This window comes from Xyrauchen texanus, chromosome 25 (assembly GCF_025860055.1).
Source record: "Xyrauchen texanus isolate HMW12.3.18 chromosome 25, RBS_HiC_50CHRs, whole genome shotgun sequence".
NCBI classification, from domain to species: Eukaryota; Metazoa; Chordata; class Actinopteri; order Cypriniformes; family Catostomidae; genus Xyrauchen; species Xyrauchen texanus.
This window is the reverse complement of record NC_068300.1, coordinates 29580754-29603405: the sequence shown is the minus strand read 5'-3', so window position 1 is coordinate 29603405 and position 22652 is coordinate 29580754. Positions and strand designations below refer to the sequence as shown.

At 37.1% G+C, this 22652-nt stretch overlaps 1 protein-coding gene across 1 annotated transcript in view; it reads right to left on the bottom strand.

The window, feature by feature from the left end:
* Window positions 1-6730: 6730 nt before the first annotated feature.
* The window catches only part of cables2b (Cdk5 and Abl enzyme substrate 2b), a 42960-nt gene continuing 27038 nt past the window's right edge, over window positions 6731-22652 (bottom strand). Inside the window, exons 3-9 of the mRNA XM_052092109.1 lie at window positions 21699-21776; window positions 19888-19996; window positions 19537-19690; window positions 17092-17186; window positions 16485-16591; window positions 14583-14787; window positions 6731-11660 (exon numbers count right to left, since the gene is read on the bottom strand). Coding sequence (XP_051948069.1) covers window positions 11520-11660; window positions 14583-14787; window positions 16485-16591; window positions 17092-17186; window positions 19537-19690; window positions 19888-19996; window positions 21699-21776 — 889 coding nt within the window. The 3' untranslated portion in view covers window positions 6731-11519. The remainder of the gene's footprint in view (window positions 11661-14582; window positions 14788-16484; window positions 16592-17091; window positions 17187-19536; window positions 19691-19887; window positions 19997-21698; window positions 21777-22652) is intronic.

Below are 22652 nucleotides of genomic sequence, written 5' to 3'. Positions count from 1 at the left end.
AATCACTTCTCATGATTATGTAAATTATACCTTTATCTCTCCTGCTTGGTTAGAAGTGGGTACTGGATGGGTGTTAGACGTGGGTACTGGGTGGCTGGGGGTTGACTGAGCTGCCTGAATGGCATCTTTGACCGCTTGTGTGATTGTATCAACAAGTCCTACGTTCAAATCAAAGGAATGAACAGTCAACACACACATCAACCGAGTTTTGACTTATTAGTTTTAATATTTATATTATTAAAATATTATAACCAGTACCTCCAGTTTTTCACTATTAATGTAAACACAGATATCAGATACCAGTAATGTCTAAAGAAAATGTAATAGGTGTAAAAAAAATTAAAAAAAATTCGGATATGGTCAAAAAATCAGATCTGTGCATTAAGACTTGCAGAGTAAACGCAGCCATAGTCTCCCTATAGTTAAAGTTGTAAATTACAACTAATACCGATTCGATAGCAGCAGTTTTTTTTTTTTAAATCAAGTAGAATTTCTATAACTGTGTTGAACTGATAATCTGAACATTTAGTTGGGAACAAATAAGAGACAATAAGTGTAACACTAAATCTGGTAAAACGTTACACATTGCTCTTTGTATTGTTGTGAAATACATTAATGAAAAACAAGATAACAAAAATCAAAAGGATCAATTATTTTTTATATAGCCTACTATAAAATTTACATGTAATCGCACTTAAATCGAGATGGCTTATCGCGATTTCGAAATCGCAAAGGCTGCGATTATCTTTTACGCGCAGCTCATCATTGATATACGGCTCTGTAAACGCGGCTCCGTCTGAAAGCACCGTGAGTGCGGCACAGTACAGTCTTGGCACAAAGCGTATGGGTGCACATTTCTTGAAATTACCACCACAAAATCAGTCATTTTGATTGCAAAACTCTCTAGGAGAAAAGGAAAATAAATTGCAAAATGCATTACTGGTGGAATTGTAAAATGGAAATGCTTACCCTCATGCATTTGAAAGTTTAATTTTCGCAAACGCCTTATCTCCTTTTCCTTGGTTTTTAGCCTCTCTTCAAGCTCCTTTACCTCATTTCTGAAGTCTCTCTAGAAAGAGGAAAAGTGTACAAGATAAAGAAAATAGAGAAAGCCACTTGAAGTGCTGAAGAACTTTCTAGAATCTTGTAATTGTGAAAAGATATCTCTGTTATCTGTTGCTCAGGAAGAGACAACTAATGAATTGTGTTTTGTTTTCTCTCACCATGTACTGCCTATTTGGTGACATATGTATAAAAAGACACTTTTGCCACATAAATAAGTGTAAACAAATCAGATTTGTTTACATTTACCTTTGGCCGTTTTGGAGTCCAGACTGAAGCCTGCTCTGGAGTCATGGCGTTTGAGTCATCCTCTGTCTGAAAAACAAGTGTATGGAGTGTAAAGGGTCAGCAGTAATTATGAATAATAACACAGGTACCATCAAAAATAGTTTGAAGCTCAAGTGTGTAAAAACTTCTATGATAAACATATGACCAGTGGCATCTTGTGGAGGCAAGGGAGGCACAGCCTACCCAAGATTTTGATGTAAAAATGGGAGAAGGTGATGCTCCTTAGCAATCAAGACATCGGCCTTGTGCCGTTCTCACGGCTCTCACCCTGTCCTGCTTGTCACACCAAGTTTTCATGGGACTCAAGACTTCAACTATGCTTCACTAAACGGTCCAGTGCGCTCACACAGACATTTAAGAAGGGATGGATTGCCTTCAAGTGATAGGTGAGTGAAATTATATTTGTATTGTGTTGTATGTGTATTTTTCCTCAATGTCTGTCTAGAAGAGACAAAATAAGCCATTTAAATCAGTTACGCAAATAATAATAATCATTGTCATTATCATTAACAGCAGGGGATGCCCAGACATTACAATTTAGTGTGCCTCCTCTATTTTAAAACCCATGAGCTGCCACTGCGATATGAAAATGGAGCATGTCGCCCAACATTACTGCATATGACATACAACAAATCATCAGTTAATTATATTTAACTGAATTAAAATAAAAGGCCATTGTACAGGTAGAGACTAGATGAACATGTGTTTGGACACCATCTGCACCTGATGTTGAGGAGTCTCATCCTCGTCATCGGAGTGAGTAACGTTAGGCCAATCTTCCTCAATATCTATAGTCTGACAAAACAGCAAGTGCATTACAAAGGGGAATAGAAGACAGAAGAGAATGTAATTAAGACTTAGAATAGAATAGAAAGTAATAGAAGTAGGCTATTACTTATAACATATCGTTATAACATAACGTTACCTTTGGTTTTGATGGAGTCGCCATTTTGTGCTTCTCTATCCACTGAGACTCGGCCTTTTTAATTGCCCAAGGCTCTCTGTATTCAAACAAAGCAAAAGTGATTATAAGTGTTAAGCAGAATCTTGAACATATATTAAAAACCGTGAGAAAAAAAGCGAATCAAAAGCACGTATTATTTCTTAATAGCGAGGCTAATACAGTAACTTTAATCTTGTTCGCAACCTTGCTAACGTTAGCTCAATACGTCCACGATCACTTAACGGATCTAACGGTACAAAATCGATGTCTGAAGCCTGAAGGTTAAGTAGTGAGCTAACAGTGAGCATGGGCATCATCATCGACCATAAAAATTATAACGTTAAGGCTAAATATTAATTGATTCACTTACCGTTTACAGCGAGTATTTGGGCGGAAAAGCTTTCCAGCCGCATTTAGGTGGTTTTACTCCAACCGCTCCGTGTTCCACCAGGCCAATCCTCTTTGGGTCATTCAACATTTTTTGTCCTTCACATGCTTCTCCAACCCCACACTTACTCGGTTTTCTTTTACCCATTTTATGAGCACATACATGGCTGCAGCTTTCTTGACTTCTATCTCTTATACTATTTCTACTAACTTTAAGTTACGTACGTAAGTTGCTTATTTCTACTTCGATTTGCCTCAGCAACGGGCAGCAAAAAGAGCCAATCGTAGCCAATCAGATCCGTCGAAGAAAAAAAAAACTGTATTTATTCATTTTTAAATATATATATATATATATATATATATATATATATATATATATATATATAAAATATTTTTTATTTTATATATATATATTTTATATGAACTTAAAATTTATTTATATATATATAAAAATATTTTTCTTTTTTATATGAACATCAAATTCATTTTCATCTAACTCAATATTAGTGCCATTGAATGACTGTTTTTGATGTCGATGTTGCAATCCTGTAATTGTGAATAGTTCTTCAAAACATATTGCATAACTAAGAATCTGCAGCTGGTCAGTATTTTTACTTTGGTATAGCTCATTCTGTCAAAATAAAGATTTTAAAAAGCCTACTACATTTGTGTTGTATGTATTGCCTTTTAATTTATCTACATTGCCTTTTTATTGACATTAATCAATTTTGTGAACAATTTGTGCTTGTCAGTACTTACCACTTAGTATTGTATCACTTTTGTATCCGGCACTGCAGACTGCATAGCATAAGTTGATGAGTTTGGGGATTTGCCCATTAACATAGATCTTTTGAATCTCGTTCAAAATTAAAATGTTATGAGTCAGTAAAATGATCTGAACTTTCCATTACAATGAAGCTAAAAATTTACAGCATTTGTAATGTGGTAAGTAACATAATTCACATGTTAAAACCTATTACAACGTGCAAATATATTTCACATGAGCTCCACATTATTACCTATAGTAACATGTTTTCCACATGTGCCACGTGCTCCATTATGTTCACATGTGATGAAACATTGCTCACATGTGGTGACATGTTGTTCATATGTGGTCACATGTGGTGACATGTTGTTCACATGTGGTGAAACATTGCTCACATGTGGTGACATGTTGTTCATATGTGGTCACATGTGATGACATGTTGTTCACATGTGGTGAAACATGGCTCACATGTGGTCACATGTTGTTCACATGTGGGCACATGTGGAAAACATGTGATAACATGTGAAATTCATGTGTTTTTTCTGTAAGGGAGGTTGGGGCACGGTGTGCAATGGATGCCTATTTTGGCACCTGGACAGGTGTGAAACGTGCGTGGCATATCAAATTCCTAGAAATACTGGCAGTTTTAATAACTTGGAGAGCTTCTCATTCCGACATTGTGAATCACCACATTCTGATTCTTTCAGACAACATAACAGTAGTGACATACATAAATTGCCAGGATGGACTCTGATCGCCACAATTAATGATCATGACACAACGTCCTCAGATGGTGATGAAGATTTGGGAAATATTGTGCAAAGCGGAAGTCGACCTATTTGCCTCCGTGGAGAACGGTCACTGTCCCTTTTTGTACTCCATGTCCCAAACTCCAACCTGGCCATGGACACACTGGCTCACAAATGGCCAGCAATGCAAGTATGCATTTCCCCTGGTGCGCATCCTTCATTCTGTCATCAGCACAGTCATAGACATGGAAGCAGTTAAGTTAATTGTGCCAAAATGGGCCAATCAATCCTGGTTTCTGGAGATAATAGAAATACTGGACAGCCCCACATGGGAAATACCACTGAGGAGAGACATTCTCTCTCAAGCACAAGGCATGATTTGGTATCCCCAGCCAGAGCGGACGAACCAGAATTAGATCAATCAGTGATGAACACCATTTTACAGGCTAGAGCACAGTCCATGAGATGCCTCTGTGCACTTAAATGGCACATGTTTAAATCAAAGCTTTTTAGCACCAACTCAACAAAATTTAGAGTAAAGCCATGCATTTTGTGTGTAATTAATGCTTTTTCTATTTTATCATTCTTGTGCGGCCACATATAGGCCAATAATCTGGCAACATCACGCCTAATTCACAGACGGAAGTGGTGGCAAAAAGACTGGTAAACCAAACATGTAGTTAGCTGACCCAACAGTCCTGACCCAACAGTTAGCTGTTACCTTTAAATTGTTTGGTCAAGCTAAATTAAATGTCGTGCTGCGCTGTTGACTGTCAAAATCTTAATGACAAAAACGGAAGGCTTCAATTGAGGCTTTGCAGCGAATGTTTAATTACAGGTATGATATTAACTCATATCATTCTAATAATATTATAGCTAAGAATATTTCTGTTTTTAGGATGGCTTTGTGTCATGCTTTCATTTAATCGATGATTATAACTAGCTGTGTTACTAGCAGTTGTGAACCCAAATCTAGCTAGCTTTGAACCTTAAGGTAAATGTTATTCTATGTTATCTTTTAGCATATTCAGAGGTGCGAGCTAGCGCTAGCTGTCTAATCTGTCAAATCTAACAAAACCGTTGGCTGGATTTCTGCCACCACTTACTGCGCATGTGCTGCCATGTTTGTAAACAATGGTATTGGTTTTCAATGATGAGAAATTTAGTTTTGTTGCAATAGCTTAATGTATAAACAAGCTAAATGAGTTGTATTTTCTGGCAAGTTTTAGCATTATGCTTCATTAACAGTACAAAAAGTGCATACAAACAAAACTGCACAGTCAATATCCTCCAGTTAAATGGAATTAATAACAATTTGCTTTGGCCATGATTCTTAAATCGACAGGCCACAAACTCAGAAAGTGGGGGCTCAAATAAAATGCTGAGTTTCCCCACTCGTAATTCATGTGTGCTCAACTCATAAACACGATCATTCTGACATGGCTTGAACACACAATAGGAATACTTAGGATTCAGACACACTACTCCATTGGCATACTGTTTTTGGTATACTATAGAATGGAAGTATGGATATTCAGATGCAGCGACACACACATGGATTTGTTTACGGTACATTTAGTTTAACATCGCAATGGTTTTAGAGTAACAGCTCATTGGAGAAAGAAGAATATTAGAAATGAGTTGCATTTCAGCCTTTTCCTCACAGACAGACTACTTTTATTGTGTTTTATAAGGGTTTTTGGAATTTTTGTAGCTTAAAAGACGTGATCACTACTGTCCTTCTATGGAAAATAGGATCCCTCTCTGGTCAGTGTGCAGAAGTGATATGTAAGGGATAATGTACACACAGACGGTTCTTATTGCAGAATAAGCGTCACCCTGTCTGGGTTTAGTTTGAGATAACAACCGGCTGACTGTACATTATCACACTTATTACACAGCTACAAACCAAATAAATGGACATAAATGATTGTACTGATTTGCATTTAAATTATTTATGTGAGAAGAAAGAAATCGCTGAACAGCTGAATTCCATCTCCGGTTTGCATCTGTTGTTCTGTTTGTGTTTATTTTGTAAAACATTACTGTCTGACTACTCATTATCCAGCTTATTACAAGACGTCTTACCAAATGAATAACTAAATGAATAAATGAGATAGCTATTTTGCTATCTGGGCAGGGTTTATGATCATCGTGGTTGGAGTCAGTATCATGAACTTGTGCTTTGTATATATATAAAGATTAAAGGCATTTGCTTGCTGTGGTCCACACATCTAAAAAGCGAAACATTATTCAGCAGGTAAACCCATGGATAGTGACATCACCTTCTAGTATCCCTGCATGGATGTCATGCAGAACTTTTTTTATTATTACTTTTTGTAGATGCATTAGAAACTCATGTTCATGCATCAGTAAAATGCTAAAACTACCTTGGGGAAGATATACATAATGTACTAACAGTGTCCATTACCGTTTAGATCCCATATGCGCATATGATGTGTACAGTACAGATACATGAAGGTTCTTATCTTAAAGGATGTCAAGAAAGAATTAACTTACAAGTCTTCAGTGATCTCAGAAAATATATATTTTGAAAGTGCTTAATAATTCAGATATTAACATATAAATACAATTCTTCATACATATATTTAACAAATGTCACCTGTAGGATAAATACACATTTACATACTTACATACTCATCACTCAGAAACAACAAGGTTTAACAAAGGAAGCACATCTAAGGAAGCACATTAATAGATTGCTGTACTTGAGGTGCTGGTTAAACAAGAATATCATTGAGAAGGAAGCTTTATCTCTACCTCAACAGAGCAAAGAAGTCAATGTGATTTTAGTGGCACCACAATACTGCTGTACAACTTATCTTCTGCTGGCTTCCTTCCCAGCCTTCCCATCATATTCATAAAGGAAGATTAGCTAAATCTGCTCAACAAAGGAAAGTTGCTTTGTAATCTCTTCTCCATTCTATCAGGCCTTTCCCTGACCCTTGAAATACACAGAGATTCACACACAGTGCTACTGTAGACAAAGACACATGTGAAACATAAGTAAATAAACTGTAAAACACTGAATGACTAATTTATTGGCTATAGCTAAAAATGGGCTATTGAGCCAGAATATTACACTGTCTGAACAGTTGGATTATGTTCTTTAAAGCAATCTTTAGAATTACAAATTAAACAGGACGAAGGTGATGTGGTTATTATAGGCTACATACAAATCACAGTGTAATAGTTTAACTTTACTTCCATTTTCTCTCTTTAACAAATCATCCATTACAAATATTTCTAGTTCAGTTCTTGAATTGAATGTATGTCAAAGTGATTCTTAGACATTTATATCCATTAAGTTTAATCAGGGGCTCTAAAGCACATGCCTAAACAAAGGAAACCTGGAGAAATGTCAAATTTATGTGTGATTTGCAAATGTCTCCAGATTAAATTAGTATGACGCTTGTTATGTAGCAAAATCCACTTACTAACAACTTTCCTATTGTCATGACAAGCATTGTGATTGCAAAAGGTTTTCTCTAGATGGTGCCCATAGCACAGAACTGTGAACAAAATCCCCGGTATCAGGGCAGCCAAAGCTATGTTCGGAATTGAATACTAGCTGACTACTTACTGAATTCTGTGCAGTATACACTTTACTGCCTAGATTAAAAAAAATAGTATGTGAAACAGTAAGCATTATTCTGCGGTATATAGTATGTATGCAGTATGCAACATAATAAGGTCATGTAACAACAATGTTAACTAGGTTTATCGCAGATACAGTAAGTGTGCTTTTCTGAGCATAGCCCAAAACACATCACACTATGTGCTCACACCAGACTGCTTCAAAAAAGTGCAAATGTCTCACATAATGCTGATGGTTACAGTTTTTGAACTTTTTTCACAGAAGATTATTCACAGGAAATTAATGTGTTATTTCAAGAATCATAAAAATATAAGATAGATACATACAAAATGTTGTGGACAACATTAACAGCACATGTTTAGGTCATTAAAATATATTGATTGAAACTGTATATAAAATGCATTAGTCTATATAGTACAAGGCAATTGCCCCCAAAACTATGGCTATTTACACACAACCTTTTCACAAAATCTCTACCCACACTAAAATGTGAATCTGGCAAAGGATTGTTTATTCAAAGTAAACAATATGAATTGGGAATGGTATGCTTTGTGAGTAAATTAAAAAAATTGTATATAAAAATAATTTAGGTATTGCATAGATTTTAGGGGCAGAAAGATGGGAAATAGTACAAAACCTGTTTTATTTCGACACAACAAAAGACATTTATATGGATAACACTGTCTTTTTAGATGTATCTCCTGATTTAATACACTGGATTGTCATGTTTATAGTTTTTGATAAAAAGGTTAGATGCTCAATACAATATTTCACGGAAGTAAATGAATAAACAGCAAATTTGAAGTTCAAATATAAAATATAAATATCCTATTGAATGCATGGCACTACACAAACCGTTGCCTATTTATTATAAATATTTTATCACAATGACGTATTAAATGAATGGTTCTTTGTTTTTAATCACCATTATGTCATTTCAAACCCTTATGACCTCATTCTTCTGTGGAACTCAAAAGTAGATTTTTTTAAAGAATATTCTGTACAATGGCAGTTCATGATAATAAGCTTCAAAATGGACAAAAACACAATTAAAGCAGTGTTTCCCAACCACTGTGCACACTAGTTTGCCATGAAAGATTGTCAGGTGTGCTGTAGAAAATTATCAAATTCCACAAAATAAATAAATGCATGAAAAAATGTATAATTTCAGGAATCCAAATTCCTCACCTTTCAGAGAAATTTGCCATTTTGAAACCATAAATGGTCACTTTTGTGATTGTGAAGAGCAATGATTAATGTGCAAAAGTGATATTTATAGGCATTAAGGGTCTTTCACGTGACTCACGTCAGCGCTGCAGAATACATTTGAGAGTACTAAGCAACAAGAAATATTTAAAAACTTTCCAAATTTGTGAAGAGGCATTAAATGTCTCATAATTTCTTTTCATTAAATGTTACCTTATCGTTTAGGGGTATCAGAGACCCCAGTTGTTAAACTAATTTAAATGCATTTTTGTCCTTTTATTACTTTCTGCTACCAAAGCATCTGTAAACTTTTTCTCCCTCTTCCAAATACATGTTTTCAATGTTTATTGTGCACTCCTCCCGCTTTTTTACGTGGCAAACTCTGTGACGCTTTCTGCAACTCTTGTCATGTGGAGGGCGATGCGGTGTTTGACGCTGGTTTCAGCCTCCAGAACCAAATAAAAACTGTCACGAGAAGTCGTCTGTCTGAGTCAAAGACACAAAATCTAATGACAATTCCCTCAGCATTGCATTACGCACAAGCGAGCACACACTTTAAGTCGATGCGGACCAGAAGGAAGAGTTGTCGATTGAGTTCTGTTCAGTTAATTTTTTACGTGTTCTGTTCACACTTGAGTGTTTTAGTGGCCTCTGCTGTCACTGCAGGGAAAAAAACATTCATCTGCTTCGTGTGGTGTCTGTTGTTCATCTGTTCTCTTCATAAATAAATAAATGTATAATCTGCTATATGCTCGTCCTGTAAATTCATGCTTAAAAATGAAAATGTGAATGAAAATAAAAGCTATTAAATGTCTTATTATCATTAAATATGAACATTAGTTTGACGGGTAATAATAGATTATGACAGAATTTTTATGACCCTGTCCATCAAAAAGACGGACGATGAGAAAGTCTAATGCAAGCATCGTATGTGACTTGTTTTTTTTTTTTTTTGCATAGCGGAATTTCAAACATTACAAGTAAACACGCTACTAAGACAGACAGCAAACATGGACGATTGGTTAGCTTATAGTTGTATAGTTGTATTGATAGTTGTATGCCGCAGAATGTTTTAATCATAAAAAGTGTGCTGTGGCAGAAAAAAGGTTGGGAAACATTGAATTAAAGCACCCTACAATTATTAATATGACACATGTGGTATATTTAAAGTCTTCTGAAGCAATTCAGTCTTAAATGCTGAAGAGTGCAATTTTATAGCTGCAGTGGAGGGGAAGATTTTCAGGAAATAATGGCTTAAATTTTGGTATTAGACTTGGAGTTATATGGACCAATTTTATGGAATATTATGGGATATTCTTGTTCTTTTTGGAGCTTTGCATGCATGGTCATTATGAACTTCCATTTGAAGAATAGCATATTGGTTTAGAATAACATGATAAAACAATAACTGTGTGGCCTTTCCAATAATTTAACAAAAAATTTGAAAGAACAAAATGGCAGCACTCTAAATGTGCTTTTCCTGAAATCAGCTCTAATATAGAGCACTCTTCCCAGTAAAGTGCAGCGGAGTCCCGCAATAAGGCCGTCAAAGACGATGAACTGATTAGTTTTGAATGCTAAGGTAGATTTAGTCACTCAATAATGCAACAAATTAAATCCACTTTTACATGACATAATCTGTGCCAATGATTATACGATTATTTGACACATCGTTTAAAAAAGTGCTTTAGTGTTACAGTGAATATCAGATTGTTCTAAAATTGAACAAAAGGAGAGATCTATATTAAATAAAAGTTATTTTTGCTAAATAAATACAGAATGATTAAAAACACGCATTCACACTTCTATGCTTCAAGCAATTGAACAAGGTGTCGATTGATTTTTTTTTAATTAAACTATTAAACAAATAGTTCTGACTCTAAATTCTGATTGGTTCTAAGCCACACTGTATTAATGCACCAAGTTGCTACCTTGTATGGCAACCGCAAACAGCCTACAGAACTACTGTGTTAATTCTGATCATTATTAATATTAAATGCATTTATTGACTTATTAAATTATTTTTATCATTAAGTTAAATTATTGAATATTGGTGTCTTTCATCATAAAACTACTTTTTGAAAGCAATAAACCACTCATGTCTGTGCATTACAACGATTTTACCACGAGATAAGGGTGTTCTTAAACATAACACAAAGCCTCTCAAAGCTTGCTTCTGTAATAAAACCCTCCACTTTTGAATTTAAAAAGATTCTTCTAGAGCTTTTCCTAAACAGTATTCCCATGATGGTCACTAAAACAGACAGTCATGAAAACAAACACTGCTGGTACGATTGCTATTAAAAGCATCATTTGGACATGAGATCTTCCTCGAAGCTTCATGCTGATGTGTATTTGCTCTGACACCTGAAACCACAATGACAGGAATGCTGAGTCCCTGCCTCTCAGCCACATCTTATCTGCATGAACATCCTCTTCTTTACTGCATTTTCACAACCACCCAAACTCTCCAGTCTACCAACAGCTGGACAGGAAATGTCAGGTCTGCTGTACTAGTCTGCGGTAGTGTGGCATGACTTTGCTCTCCGGTAGGTAAAGTGCCATCTCGAGTGCTACCAGGACAGTGAACTCAACCGCAATCAATTCCCGCCGACTGATCCGGAACCTCTCCTCTAATTTCTGGAGGGAGAGAGTATGAAAGAGAGAGACAGGAAGAGAAATAGAAAGAAAGAAGCCAAAGAGAGTGTGTGACAAAGACAGGAATGACAAGAAAACAATATTATAAGAACTACAACCCCAATTCCAAAAATGTTGGGACCGTATGAAAGATGCTTATAAAAAACAAAGAGGACTGATTTGTAAATTATATTCACCCTTTACTATATTGAAAGCTCTACAACTAAACATTATACGATGTTTTTACCTTGTGAATTTTATAGTTTTTTTAATGTACAGTAATTTCAATTCAGATGATTGCAACACACTGCAAAAAAGTTGGGACAGTCACCATTTCTTCTAATAACACGTTTTAAGCATTTAGGGACCGAAGACACAAGTTTGTTAAGTTTAAAAAGTAGAATTTTCCCCCATTCATCCATTATGCAGGTCTTCAGCTGCACAATTTTACGGGGTCTTCATTGCCGCTTTGTGCGCTTCATAATGCACCACACATTCTCAATTGGAGATGGTCAGGACTGCAGGCAGACCCATCTAGCACCCGCACTCTCTGCTTATTCGGCCAGTATGTGGTTTGAAGTTGTCCTGCTGAAAATTCCAGGACATCCCTGGAAAAGACAGTGCTGGATGGCAGTATATGCTGCTCCAAAATGTGTACATATCTGTCTGCATTAATGATGTCTGAGGGATCACACGCATTCAGAAGTGGTTTTTGTCTTGCCATTTACTCACCGAGATTTAACCAGATTCCTTTAATCTTTTAACTATATTGTGCACTGTAGAGGGTGAAATCCCCAAATCCTTCCAATTTTTCTTTGGGTAACATTGTTCTCAATGTGCTGGATTATTTGCTGAAGCATCTGTTGGCAAATAGACAAGTCTCAAATGATCCTTGCTCTTGAAGGCTAGGCTGTTTTAGAGGCTCCTTATATACTATGACATGATTGCCTCACCTGATTAACATCTCCTGTTTCACACTGTCTTGTTATCTTAACTTGTCAAATTGTTATTAGTCTTAAATTGTCCCTGTCCCAACTTTTTTGGAGTATGTTGCAACCATCTGATTTGAAATTACTCTACATAAAAAAAAAACATTGAAATTCACAAGGTAAAACATCATATAATATTTAGTTGTAGTGCTTTCAATATAGCAAAGGGTGAATATAAATGAGAAATCACTCCTTTTTGTTTTATTAGCATCTTTCATACTGTCCCAACTTTTTCGGAATTGGGGTTGTATAAAGGTTTTATCAAAACTATTATTTATTTGTATTGGTCAACTGACATGGGTTTTTCAATGGCTGACACCAATGATAATATTTACAAAGCAAGGTGATTGATGGAAAGTATGATCCAATTGAATAATAATCATAATTCACTAAAAATATTTGAAAATGTAGACTTTGGAACTGATACAAGGGAGAAAATACATAATACAAATACTGACTGGTAAATCGGCCTGGCCAATATATTGGGTCTATAATCACAATTTGAGGACTTGTATGAGTACTGACCATTACCCTATAATACATTACAAGTAACATTACTTTTACTTTTTTTTAAAGAATACAAGTTAAGCTCAATCAACAGTGGATTGACGGTCTCAGACGTGGAGGCAACTGAGATTCGTCGTCCACCACCCAGATTGAGGTCACTATGCCACCACGAGGACTTAGAGCACATTGGGAATTAGGCATTCAAAACTGGGGTTAAAAGTTTTAGAAAATAAGGTTACAGTGAGTCACTTACAATGGAAGTGAATGAGCCCACTATTTGGAGGGATTAAAGGCAGAAATGTAAAGTTTATATTTTTATAAAAGCATTAAATTCTTCTGTTATTATAAAATTATTATTTTACGGTGGTTTTAAGGATTACAGCGTTACGTCGTTGTTGTAAAATTGAATATAACTTCACACAGAAAAGGTTAGTAAGCGATTTTATCACTAAAATCATGTTAATACGCATATTGTTTATGTCTAGTGGCTATACTTTTGAAACAGAAAGTATTTTAACATTGACAGATTGGCCCCATTCACTTCAATTTTAAGTGCCTTGCTGGAACCCAGATTATAGCTTTCTTTAAAGAAAAGGAGAGACAAGTCAAAATAATTTTTTATGGTAATCAACATTATGCTACAAATGATGTCGATTGAGCTTAACATGTGTAATATTAAAAGTTGTATAATTTATGTCACGGTCCTGTGTCAGTCTGTATTTTTGTCTGACAGGACAAAATGTTTTATGTTGGATTTTTGTGTTTTATTTTTGTATTTTTTTTACTCTGCATGTGGGTCCTGAGCCCCTCAATCCGTGACAAGTTAATAACTTTATTTAATAATAAAGTACTTTGTTTAATGCAGTATGAACTAACATGAAGTAATAATTAACAATAATATATTTATGAATCAACTTTAACCAAGATGAATAAATTCTGTAAAAAACATATTTTTCATTGCTAGTTCATGATACTTAATGCATTAACTGATGTTAATGAATGCAACCTAATTGTAAAGTGTTAATGATTATTTAATTATTTATTCTGTTTACCTCTCCCTTATGCATAACGGCATTACATAAGCACACTGCTGTCTACACTGCAACTGGCACCATGGTCTATACATCTTTTGTGGTTAAATGCGTCTCTACAGCAAAATATACAACTTTGAAGTTGAAAAACATCAGGAAACCAAGCACAGAGCTACCAAAGAGAAAAAGAGTGAAGAGAGTGAACTTCTTACGGCCAGCTGACAGCAAAGAAATCTAAATAAAATAATGCAAAAAGCATAACTTTCCATAATAAATAATGATGTAATGTAATTTGTTATGTATAGCTCAATAATGTAACATGCTACTTTTAAAAGTAATGTTCTCCAACACTAGTGTTGTCTGTACAATTGCAGTGTGTTTCACAGAACCCAACTCACGTCAATCAACTGTGTGACCTCTTGTTTCTTCAGGTCACTGCTGATCTTGGCGGCGAGCAGGAGGCACGCGGTCGTCACCAGCTTCCTGTTCTGCTTATTCAATCGCCCCTGGAGGACCAGCTTCTCAAAGTAAACAAACGCCATCGCTATGGTGACTGGTTGCAAACCGGACTCCTCTCCCACTGAGCGGATTTCTCTTTTCAAACTGATCAAGAATGGGCAATATAAAATGAGAGGAATAGAGTAAAATAAATAAGACAAAAAAATAATAGCTTCTGAGTTTGACTCATTTTTTGCATTAATTAATTGCTAAAAGATACAGTGGAACATGAGTGCTCTCTCAGGTATAGAATTACGAACACATTTTCAGGTTCACAAATTCACTGGTTCATTTAGGAGGCTTTCACACTGCGCACGTTTGCTGCGATCCGATTCGGAGCACGATTGTTCCTGGTGCCCCCAGCAGTGTTGGTCTGGTTTCACACTCACTTGATTCAATCGAACCCCGTTCCATTTGTGTTCATTATACATAATCACAAACAAGCATGGAGAACAAAGTGCGACTCATCATACTTTCTGCTTTTTTGTTATTTTGGTGCCATTATGAGTGAACGACAACTGCGTATATGTGCGCTTCATGATGTAACTGATCAGATGTCCAGGGGAAGGAGACTTGCTACTGCTCACAAACTGCGTTTTTTGAGGAGACAGCTGATTGCAAGGAATTCATTTGCATCTTTGTTTACACTGCATGCTAACGCTTGTGTAAAAGGTGAAGTTATCGCCACTGTCATCTCTATTATACCCTATATTTATAACCTATAATAGTATTTGTATATAGTATTTATAAGGTGTATAGATTGATAGACAGTATTTATAGTGTTGATTGTACTTGTATGTCATTGTGGTTTTACTTTTTTGGGACTTTCAGGAATGACTGGATCCTCGTGTGTTGTCGAAGCGAATGATGTCGTCATCGGCTAAAAAGCATGCGCAGGTTACTTTACTGCGCACCCGAGTTACTTTCACATTCGCGCGAATCGAGCTACAGTTACATTGCAACCAAACTCAGACCACCTCCTACAGGTAGTCTCGGGTTTGTTACCATGGTGTGCATCCTTGTCCGCATGACAGCTTTCACATTACCAATTTTTAATGCAAATTGTACTCTGTTTCGAACTAAACAGCCAGTGTGAAAGCACCCTCAGACCTGGAGCGCATTAAGGTAAACGGATTTGGCTTGGTGTCCATAATGGAGGGGCTCAAGCACAGAACTAGGCTAAAGCTATAAGATCCCCCCAGACAATTTTGAATAATTATTGGCATAGGCGTTATAAAGTATAAAGGCAGAGATGGGGAGGTGAGGGATGACAGAAGCATCGTCACTGGTGTGAGGGAAACAGTCGGTTATATATCCTAGGGAGCTGATTGGCAGGCCTATATGAACAAGCTCCTCCCAAACCTATATTTGGAACTTAATTTAGTGGTAGTTTAGTATTGTTTTAAGGTGCCTAGTAGCAAGTAAACTAGATATCCATTTTTCTTGGTTATGCCTGAGAAATAATGTATACTTATTACTTTTGGATGGACACAATTCTGATTAAACATTTCAGATAATTTCTAAAGTGTTTACACTCCTGTTTGTTTCCACAGCAGTCTATTATTATGGTATCTACCATTTTAGACCAACCTGACCATGAATGGCAAATAAAAGCAAAACAAACTGTAATGAATCACTTGTCATGTCAGTCAGGCAGACCGTTACAGTTTAGGTGGGCTATTTTTAGCCAGAATAGTCTACAAATTGGACCAAACTCTATGCCGATAGTCAAAAATCTGGCTATGCAGGACTACAGTAATATTTATAGTTATTCCATTTATTTATTTGGTGTTTGTGCATACCTTCTGATTTTGCTCAGTGTGAGCTTGATGTGGGGGAATTTTTCCTTAAAAGTCTCATTCATGTCCTTCTTTAGATCTGATGGCTTGACGTACTCTATTACTGTTGTCTGCGGAGGAATGACAGAGAGAGAGAGAGAGAGAGAGAGAGAGAGAGAGAGAGAGAGAGAGAGAGAGAGAGAGAGAGAGAGAGAGAGAGAGAGAGAGAGAGAGAGAGAGAAAAACACCAAGAATATACATTAGAAAGATTAAAGCAATAGAACGCATTTCAAAACACTGCACAGAATGCATGCGTGTTATTATAAGCAGTATTATCCAGTGGTTAGTAATGACATAAACTAGATAGATGATGTTTATCTGTGTCTGTAGGTCAGACCACCCTGCTTTCAGCTCAACAGAGGCTTCATCACAAAGATGAGCCATTCCTTCGTCCCTCATATATGTTTGCTGGGTGAATTAAAGTTAAAAAGTATCCATTAGGCCAAATCTGACCTGGTATCTCTGATGAATCCATTTATACTTGATTCTACCAGTCACTTATAGTAATAAGTGTGAAGTGAAGATGTGGAGTTTAAAAGTAAAAAGCCCCCTCTATTGTTTTCTTTCTCACCATGTATGAGGCGAAGATGAGAACTCTTTTGTGTTTTCCACATGGCCACTGGGGGTCACTGAGCAGGTTAGGGTCATAGTCAATGTCTTCTAGGCCTGAGAAATGGGACAAACACATAAATATAAACACATACAAGGACATAGCTGTGCAATCAGCCAATCCAGGCACATACTGTGAATACAACTGAACATGGTGTTTATTTGTGTTTGACACGAGAACTGTTGTGCATTATTGACTAAGCGAGCTCTAGTAAAGAGAATTCAGCCACACACTGGAAAAACAGTACTTAGTTGTACTTACAATAAGAAACTTTTTCAATACATACATAAGGTTGACACATGTGTTGCTAATGTAGGGTTGCTAAATATGCTATATTTAAATAAGGGTACAGAGAGCTGTTGAGTTGTGTTAATGACTCATACACTCACTAATTATTAGAATACAGGAATAGCAGCATTAGTAATTATGACACACACACACATCTGTGCCTGAGATGCTGTGATAATCATCAGGCCTGCCAAGTTGATTGAAATGTCCCCACCCTCTTCCATCAGTTATTACACACTCCATTGTGTGTGCGTTTGTTGCAAACATGCAGAGTTAATATAACAATTCACACATGAATGAAAGACAATTTCAGTGTGTTTACCATCCAGTTTTTCCATTAAAAGATTTTTAAGTACTTTTAAGCTGAAAGAAAATCTGATATCGACATGTTCTAATGTAGATGGATAAAAGTTTTGTACATTTGAAACCTGGCAAAGAGAGAGAGAGAGAGATTACTGTTTGAATTGGAAACAGTAAGCACTGAAATGATCTGTTTCTCAGTGCTGGGCAGTAACTTACTAAAAGTGACAATGCTACTAATTTAACTACATTTTTCAGTAGTGAGACAACAGTATATTCACAACAGTGTAGCTTTTCCTGTAATGGGCTACATGTTCCAACGAGTAGCACTGTAGCATCACCAAATTGATGCACTTATTCACTTGAGCTCCTGCTTAAAGGACTCCTTTTTAAGAGTCCTTAAACGGACTTTGTCAAAATTCACTATCTTCACTATCAAGTCACGGTCGAAATCACTGAGATCACATTTTTCCTCATGGTTGATGTGAACATTAACTGAAGTTCCTGACCAGTATCTGCATTATTTTATGCATTGCATCTCTGCCACATGATTGGCTGATCAGATAATCACATGAATATTAAGGTGTACAGGTGTTGCATATAAAGTATTCTGTTAGTGTACCTTATTTCTCAAACCTTGTCTGGTGTAATACACACACACACACACACACACACACACACACACACACACACACACACACACACACACACATGTTGTGTTTCCATGTTTTATGGGGACTTTCCATAGACATAATGGTTTTTATACTGTACAAACTTTATATTCTATCCCCTAAACCTAACCCTACCCCTAAACCTAACCCTCACAGAAAACTTTCTGCATTTTTACATTTTCAAAAAACATAATTTAGTATGATTTATAAGCTGTTTTCCTCATGGGGACTGACAAAATGTCCCCACAAGGTCAAAAATTTCGGGTTTTACTATCCTTATGGGGACATTTGGTCCCCACAAAGTGATAAATACACGCTCACACACACACACACACACACACACACACACACACACACACACACACACACAAAAGCCTTCATCTGGTTAATATATAGGCTATAAAAAAAGCTTAAATTGGTAAATACTCAAATATAGAGCATTGTAATCTCAGTAATTTCAAAATAAGAGTCCCAAGTGTGTTTCTGGCTTGCTTATAGTTAAAACTCCCATGTTATGCACCAAATCTTCCTTTATCTCTAGTTATTATAGGGATTTTGGTTGAACTATAAACTGCATCTGGTCTTTGACATTTACATTTATGCATTTGGCAGACGCTTTTATCCAAAGCGACTTACAGTGCACTTTTACAGGGACAATCCCCCCGGAGCAACCTGGAGTTAAGTACCTTGCTCAAGGACACAATGGTGGTGGCTTGAGGGGATCAAACCAGCAAACTTCTGCTTACAAGTTCTGTGCGTTAGCCCACTACGCCACCAGCCACCAGCCACCACCACTGACTGTGACCGTGTTGGCCAATTGGCCGATTAATCGGTTATTGGCCTTTCCCAACACCTTAGTTATTGACTGTAGTTTATTAACTTTCATTTATAAGTAGTGTGTATTTTGAGAAAATACAGATTCAAAGAAGCTTCCCAAGCACTGCTGCTTCTAATATTGGCCAATTCAGTCCAACTCTAACTTGGGTTGCCCGTGATGCTTCTGCACCATAAAGCACAGCACTGCCTTTGTTGAGCTTACGATTCCGATAGTTAGCCTAATTTAAGAAAATATACTGTAGATGCCTATGGGAAGTCCTCACAAGTATAGCTGTACAAGTGTGTGTGTGAATATGTGTGTGTGACATACCCAGATCCAGTCCCACAGTGCTGTTGAGACGAGAAGGCGGGTAACTATGAGGGATGCTGTTTCTGGAATAGAGCATTGGTAGAGCGAGGTCCACTGAGGGCTTGTGGCGGTCCAGAGCATTAGTGGGGTACAGGAACTTGGCGTACGACACCGTCTGCACAACAAATAAGATCATAGTAACTGTCAGCCTGGCACATCCCGACAGTGCATTTAACCTCCTATAGTGCATCAAATACAGATATATAAACCTGTCACTATGGAGCAGGTTGATTGTTACTCTGAGCACAATACCCCATGACATTCCCCCTCAAATTGACTGACATGTGCAGGGAGAGAATGACAAGCTCTTACCCTGCCGTAGATGCCCAGCTCTACCCCCTCCAGCCCGGCAGGCATCTCTAGAGTGTTGGATATTCCACCGGAGGAGTGCCTCCGTCGTTGAGCATCCAAACGAGGGTCACTAAAAGAAAGAGAGGGATGGACAGATGCTTCAACTTGAACATTTTGCTATAGTCAATGGAATCAGTAATTAAGACGGTACATTATATCAATACCAGACAAGCCAGTCATAACAGAGCTCATTTACATATGCAATTCTCAAAGGAAGAGTAAAAACATCACAATTTTGACAGTTTTGTCATCAAACTAAAGTTTAGTGCACTACATAAACAGACACGGACACATCTGACATCCCAATACAGACAGCTTTAAACTCAACCAGATACATAAATCATTTGTTTTTTCTTTCCAGGCAGATGTGAACTGTGGATAAGAGCATGCTGTGCACAGCGCTGCTCTTTAAGCACTGATAGATTGTGACAAGACTTTCTTGCTCGGATGGGAAGGAGGAAGCGGGAGCCGGGTGAACAATCCAACGTAAGTCAATTTTAATCACACTTTTCAGCGTTACAAATATGGTCAGCTCTTCAGCCTAATAAATAAAAACATACTTTTCAACACAACAACTAAACACACAACAGCAATACTTTTCAGCCTGCTGACACACAAACATACATAGATGTGCATCTCTCTCTCCATCTGCTGCTGCACATAAATAATCACGTCACTCCTCACTGGAACACGAGGAAGGTGTGGCGCACAAGTGGAACTCGTTCACCACTCGTCTCCCCCAGCCTCACTCTGCCCAGACGCTGCTTGGCCACGCCCCATCGCCACACAGATAAGTTTAGAAATTGACACGAATTAAACACACCCACACACACGTTGGTGCGACTATCCTTATGAGGACTCTCCATAGACATAATGATTTTTATACTGTACTAACTATAGATTCTATCCCCTAACCTCACAAAAAACGTTCTGCATTTAAAATTTTTTAAAAACATAGTTTAGTATGTTTTTTTTAAATGATTTGATTTTTAACAACATTTATAGCATAATACCCTTTTCTCGTAAACCTCCCAAACGACCCCCGCCCCCCAAACACACAAACACACACACACCCCAAGCATCTCTTATCTACAGTCTTAGAGTGATTGTGTAACACGGCTGTGCAATTTCCTCTACTTACATCTATTTATATATCAGAAAAAATAACGATGGAAAAATGAGAGTGAAAGAAAAAAAGAGAATGTTTCCCAAGGTCTGTTTCCTTGTTTGTCCATTTTGTGGATGTGTAAAAGTAGAGGGTGGGAAAGGAGAGAGGGTCGTGGTCGTGTCATGCCAGGCCCTGGTCAGGGATGTGGGAAAAATTCCTTCCTGCACCATTTTCCCCCAATCCAACTCTGCCTGAATATGAATACCCAGAGAAGTTCTTGTCATTTCTTCCATTTAGGGTGTCCTTCACATGGTGTAAATAGCTTTTGGATTGTTTCTGTCATTGTGTTTAATTCATTTTCTGACAGTGGTGCCTTATAGAAAGTTACCCCAGATTTACTGTTGAAGAAAAACATTTTATAACTAGGGCATGCTGATGGCAACCATTCTCATTATGATAGGTTTTGAAGGGTTCCTTAGTCAACAATTTTAACCAAGTTCTGCTTTGTGAACAGCACCAATCCAATATTAACCAGTATAAACCAGCCTGCACCAGCAAAGACTTTCTTGCTGGCAAAAGCTGCTCTTTTTGCTGGTCTTCACCACACTATATAACCATTTCATTTAAATATGTAAATTGTGTGTGTGTGTGTGTGTTTTAATACCTGATGTGGAAGCTCTCTCCATACGGCAGCACAGAGAAGGCAGCACACAAAGACCTTTTGGCGCAGATTAACACAATCCTGCATTGATGAACAGAGACTGGTTAGCATTGCACACAATTACACACACTACACAGATCATTACTCAATACCTTTACATTCATAACATTAATGACACACTTCTGATCTCTCAGATCACCAACGGGAACAAACACAGCACCTGCGACAGCAGACTGATCAAAAAACAGCCTTTAAAATACACTTGTGTCTGATCAACCATCACACACACTTACACACATAGAGCCAGAACACCTGCACTATTGGCCTCACAGACTACAGTTCTCTGTCATTTTCACGCATACATACACACACATGCACAGGAAGTGGGGTGGTATCTGTGTCAGCTATGCATGTTTAAAATATTTTTAAACCAGTACTGAGCAGGGAAGTCACTATAATATATATATCCACATTGGCTATATCAACAAATATAAATCCAAATACAGAGAGATACAGTTGCAATTTGACTTGTTCTAACTCATACTATTTTAACTCGTGACCTTTATTACCCACAGAATATCACAGGATATATCAATATGCAAATATAATTTTTTACACTTAAAGTACAGGAAGCTTTGCGGTTTGATATGGCACTAATGGGTTAAGCCCTGTATGTCATTTATTTCCAGTGATGTCCCTGATCACACTCAATAATCACACCGGGTAACAGTTTATTACATGCAATAAATGAGGGTACTGAATGCAAGGCATATATCATGATCTGGTGATCTGGCAGTGAAAAATACCTTATCGATTTTCATTTTGCCCCCCTAATCCTCTCTGTGACCCTGTGAAAGTGAGTAGGTGCATATGTGTGTGTGCAAGTGTATAGGGAAAAAAGAACCCAAAGCTTGGGAAAACGAAGAGGAAAATAAGGACTGGTGTCTCTTTGGGACA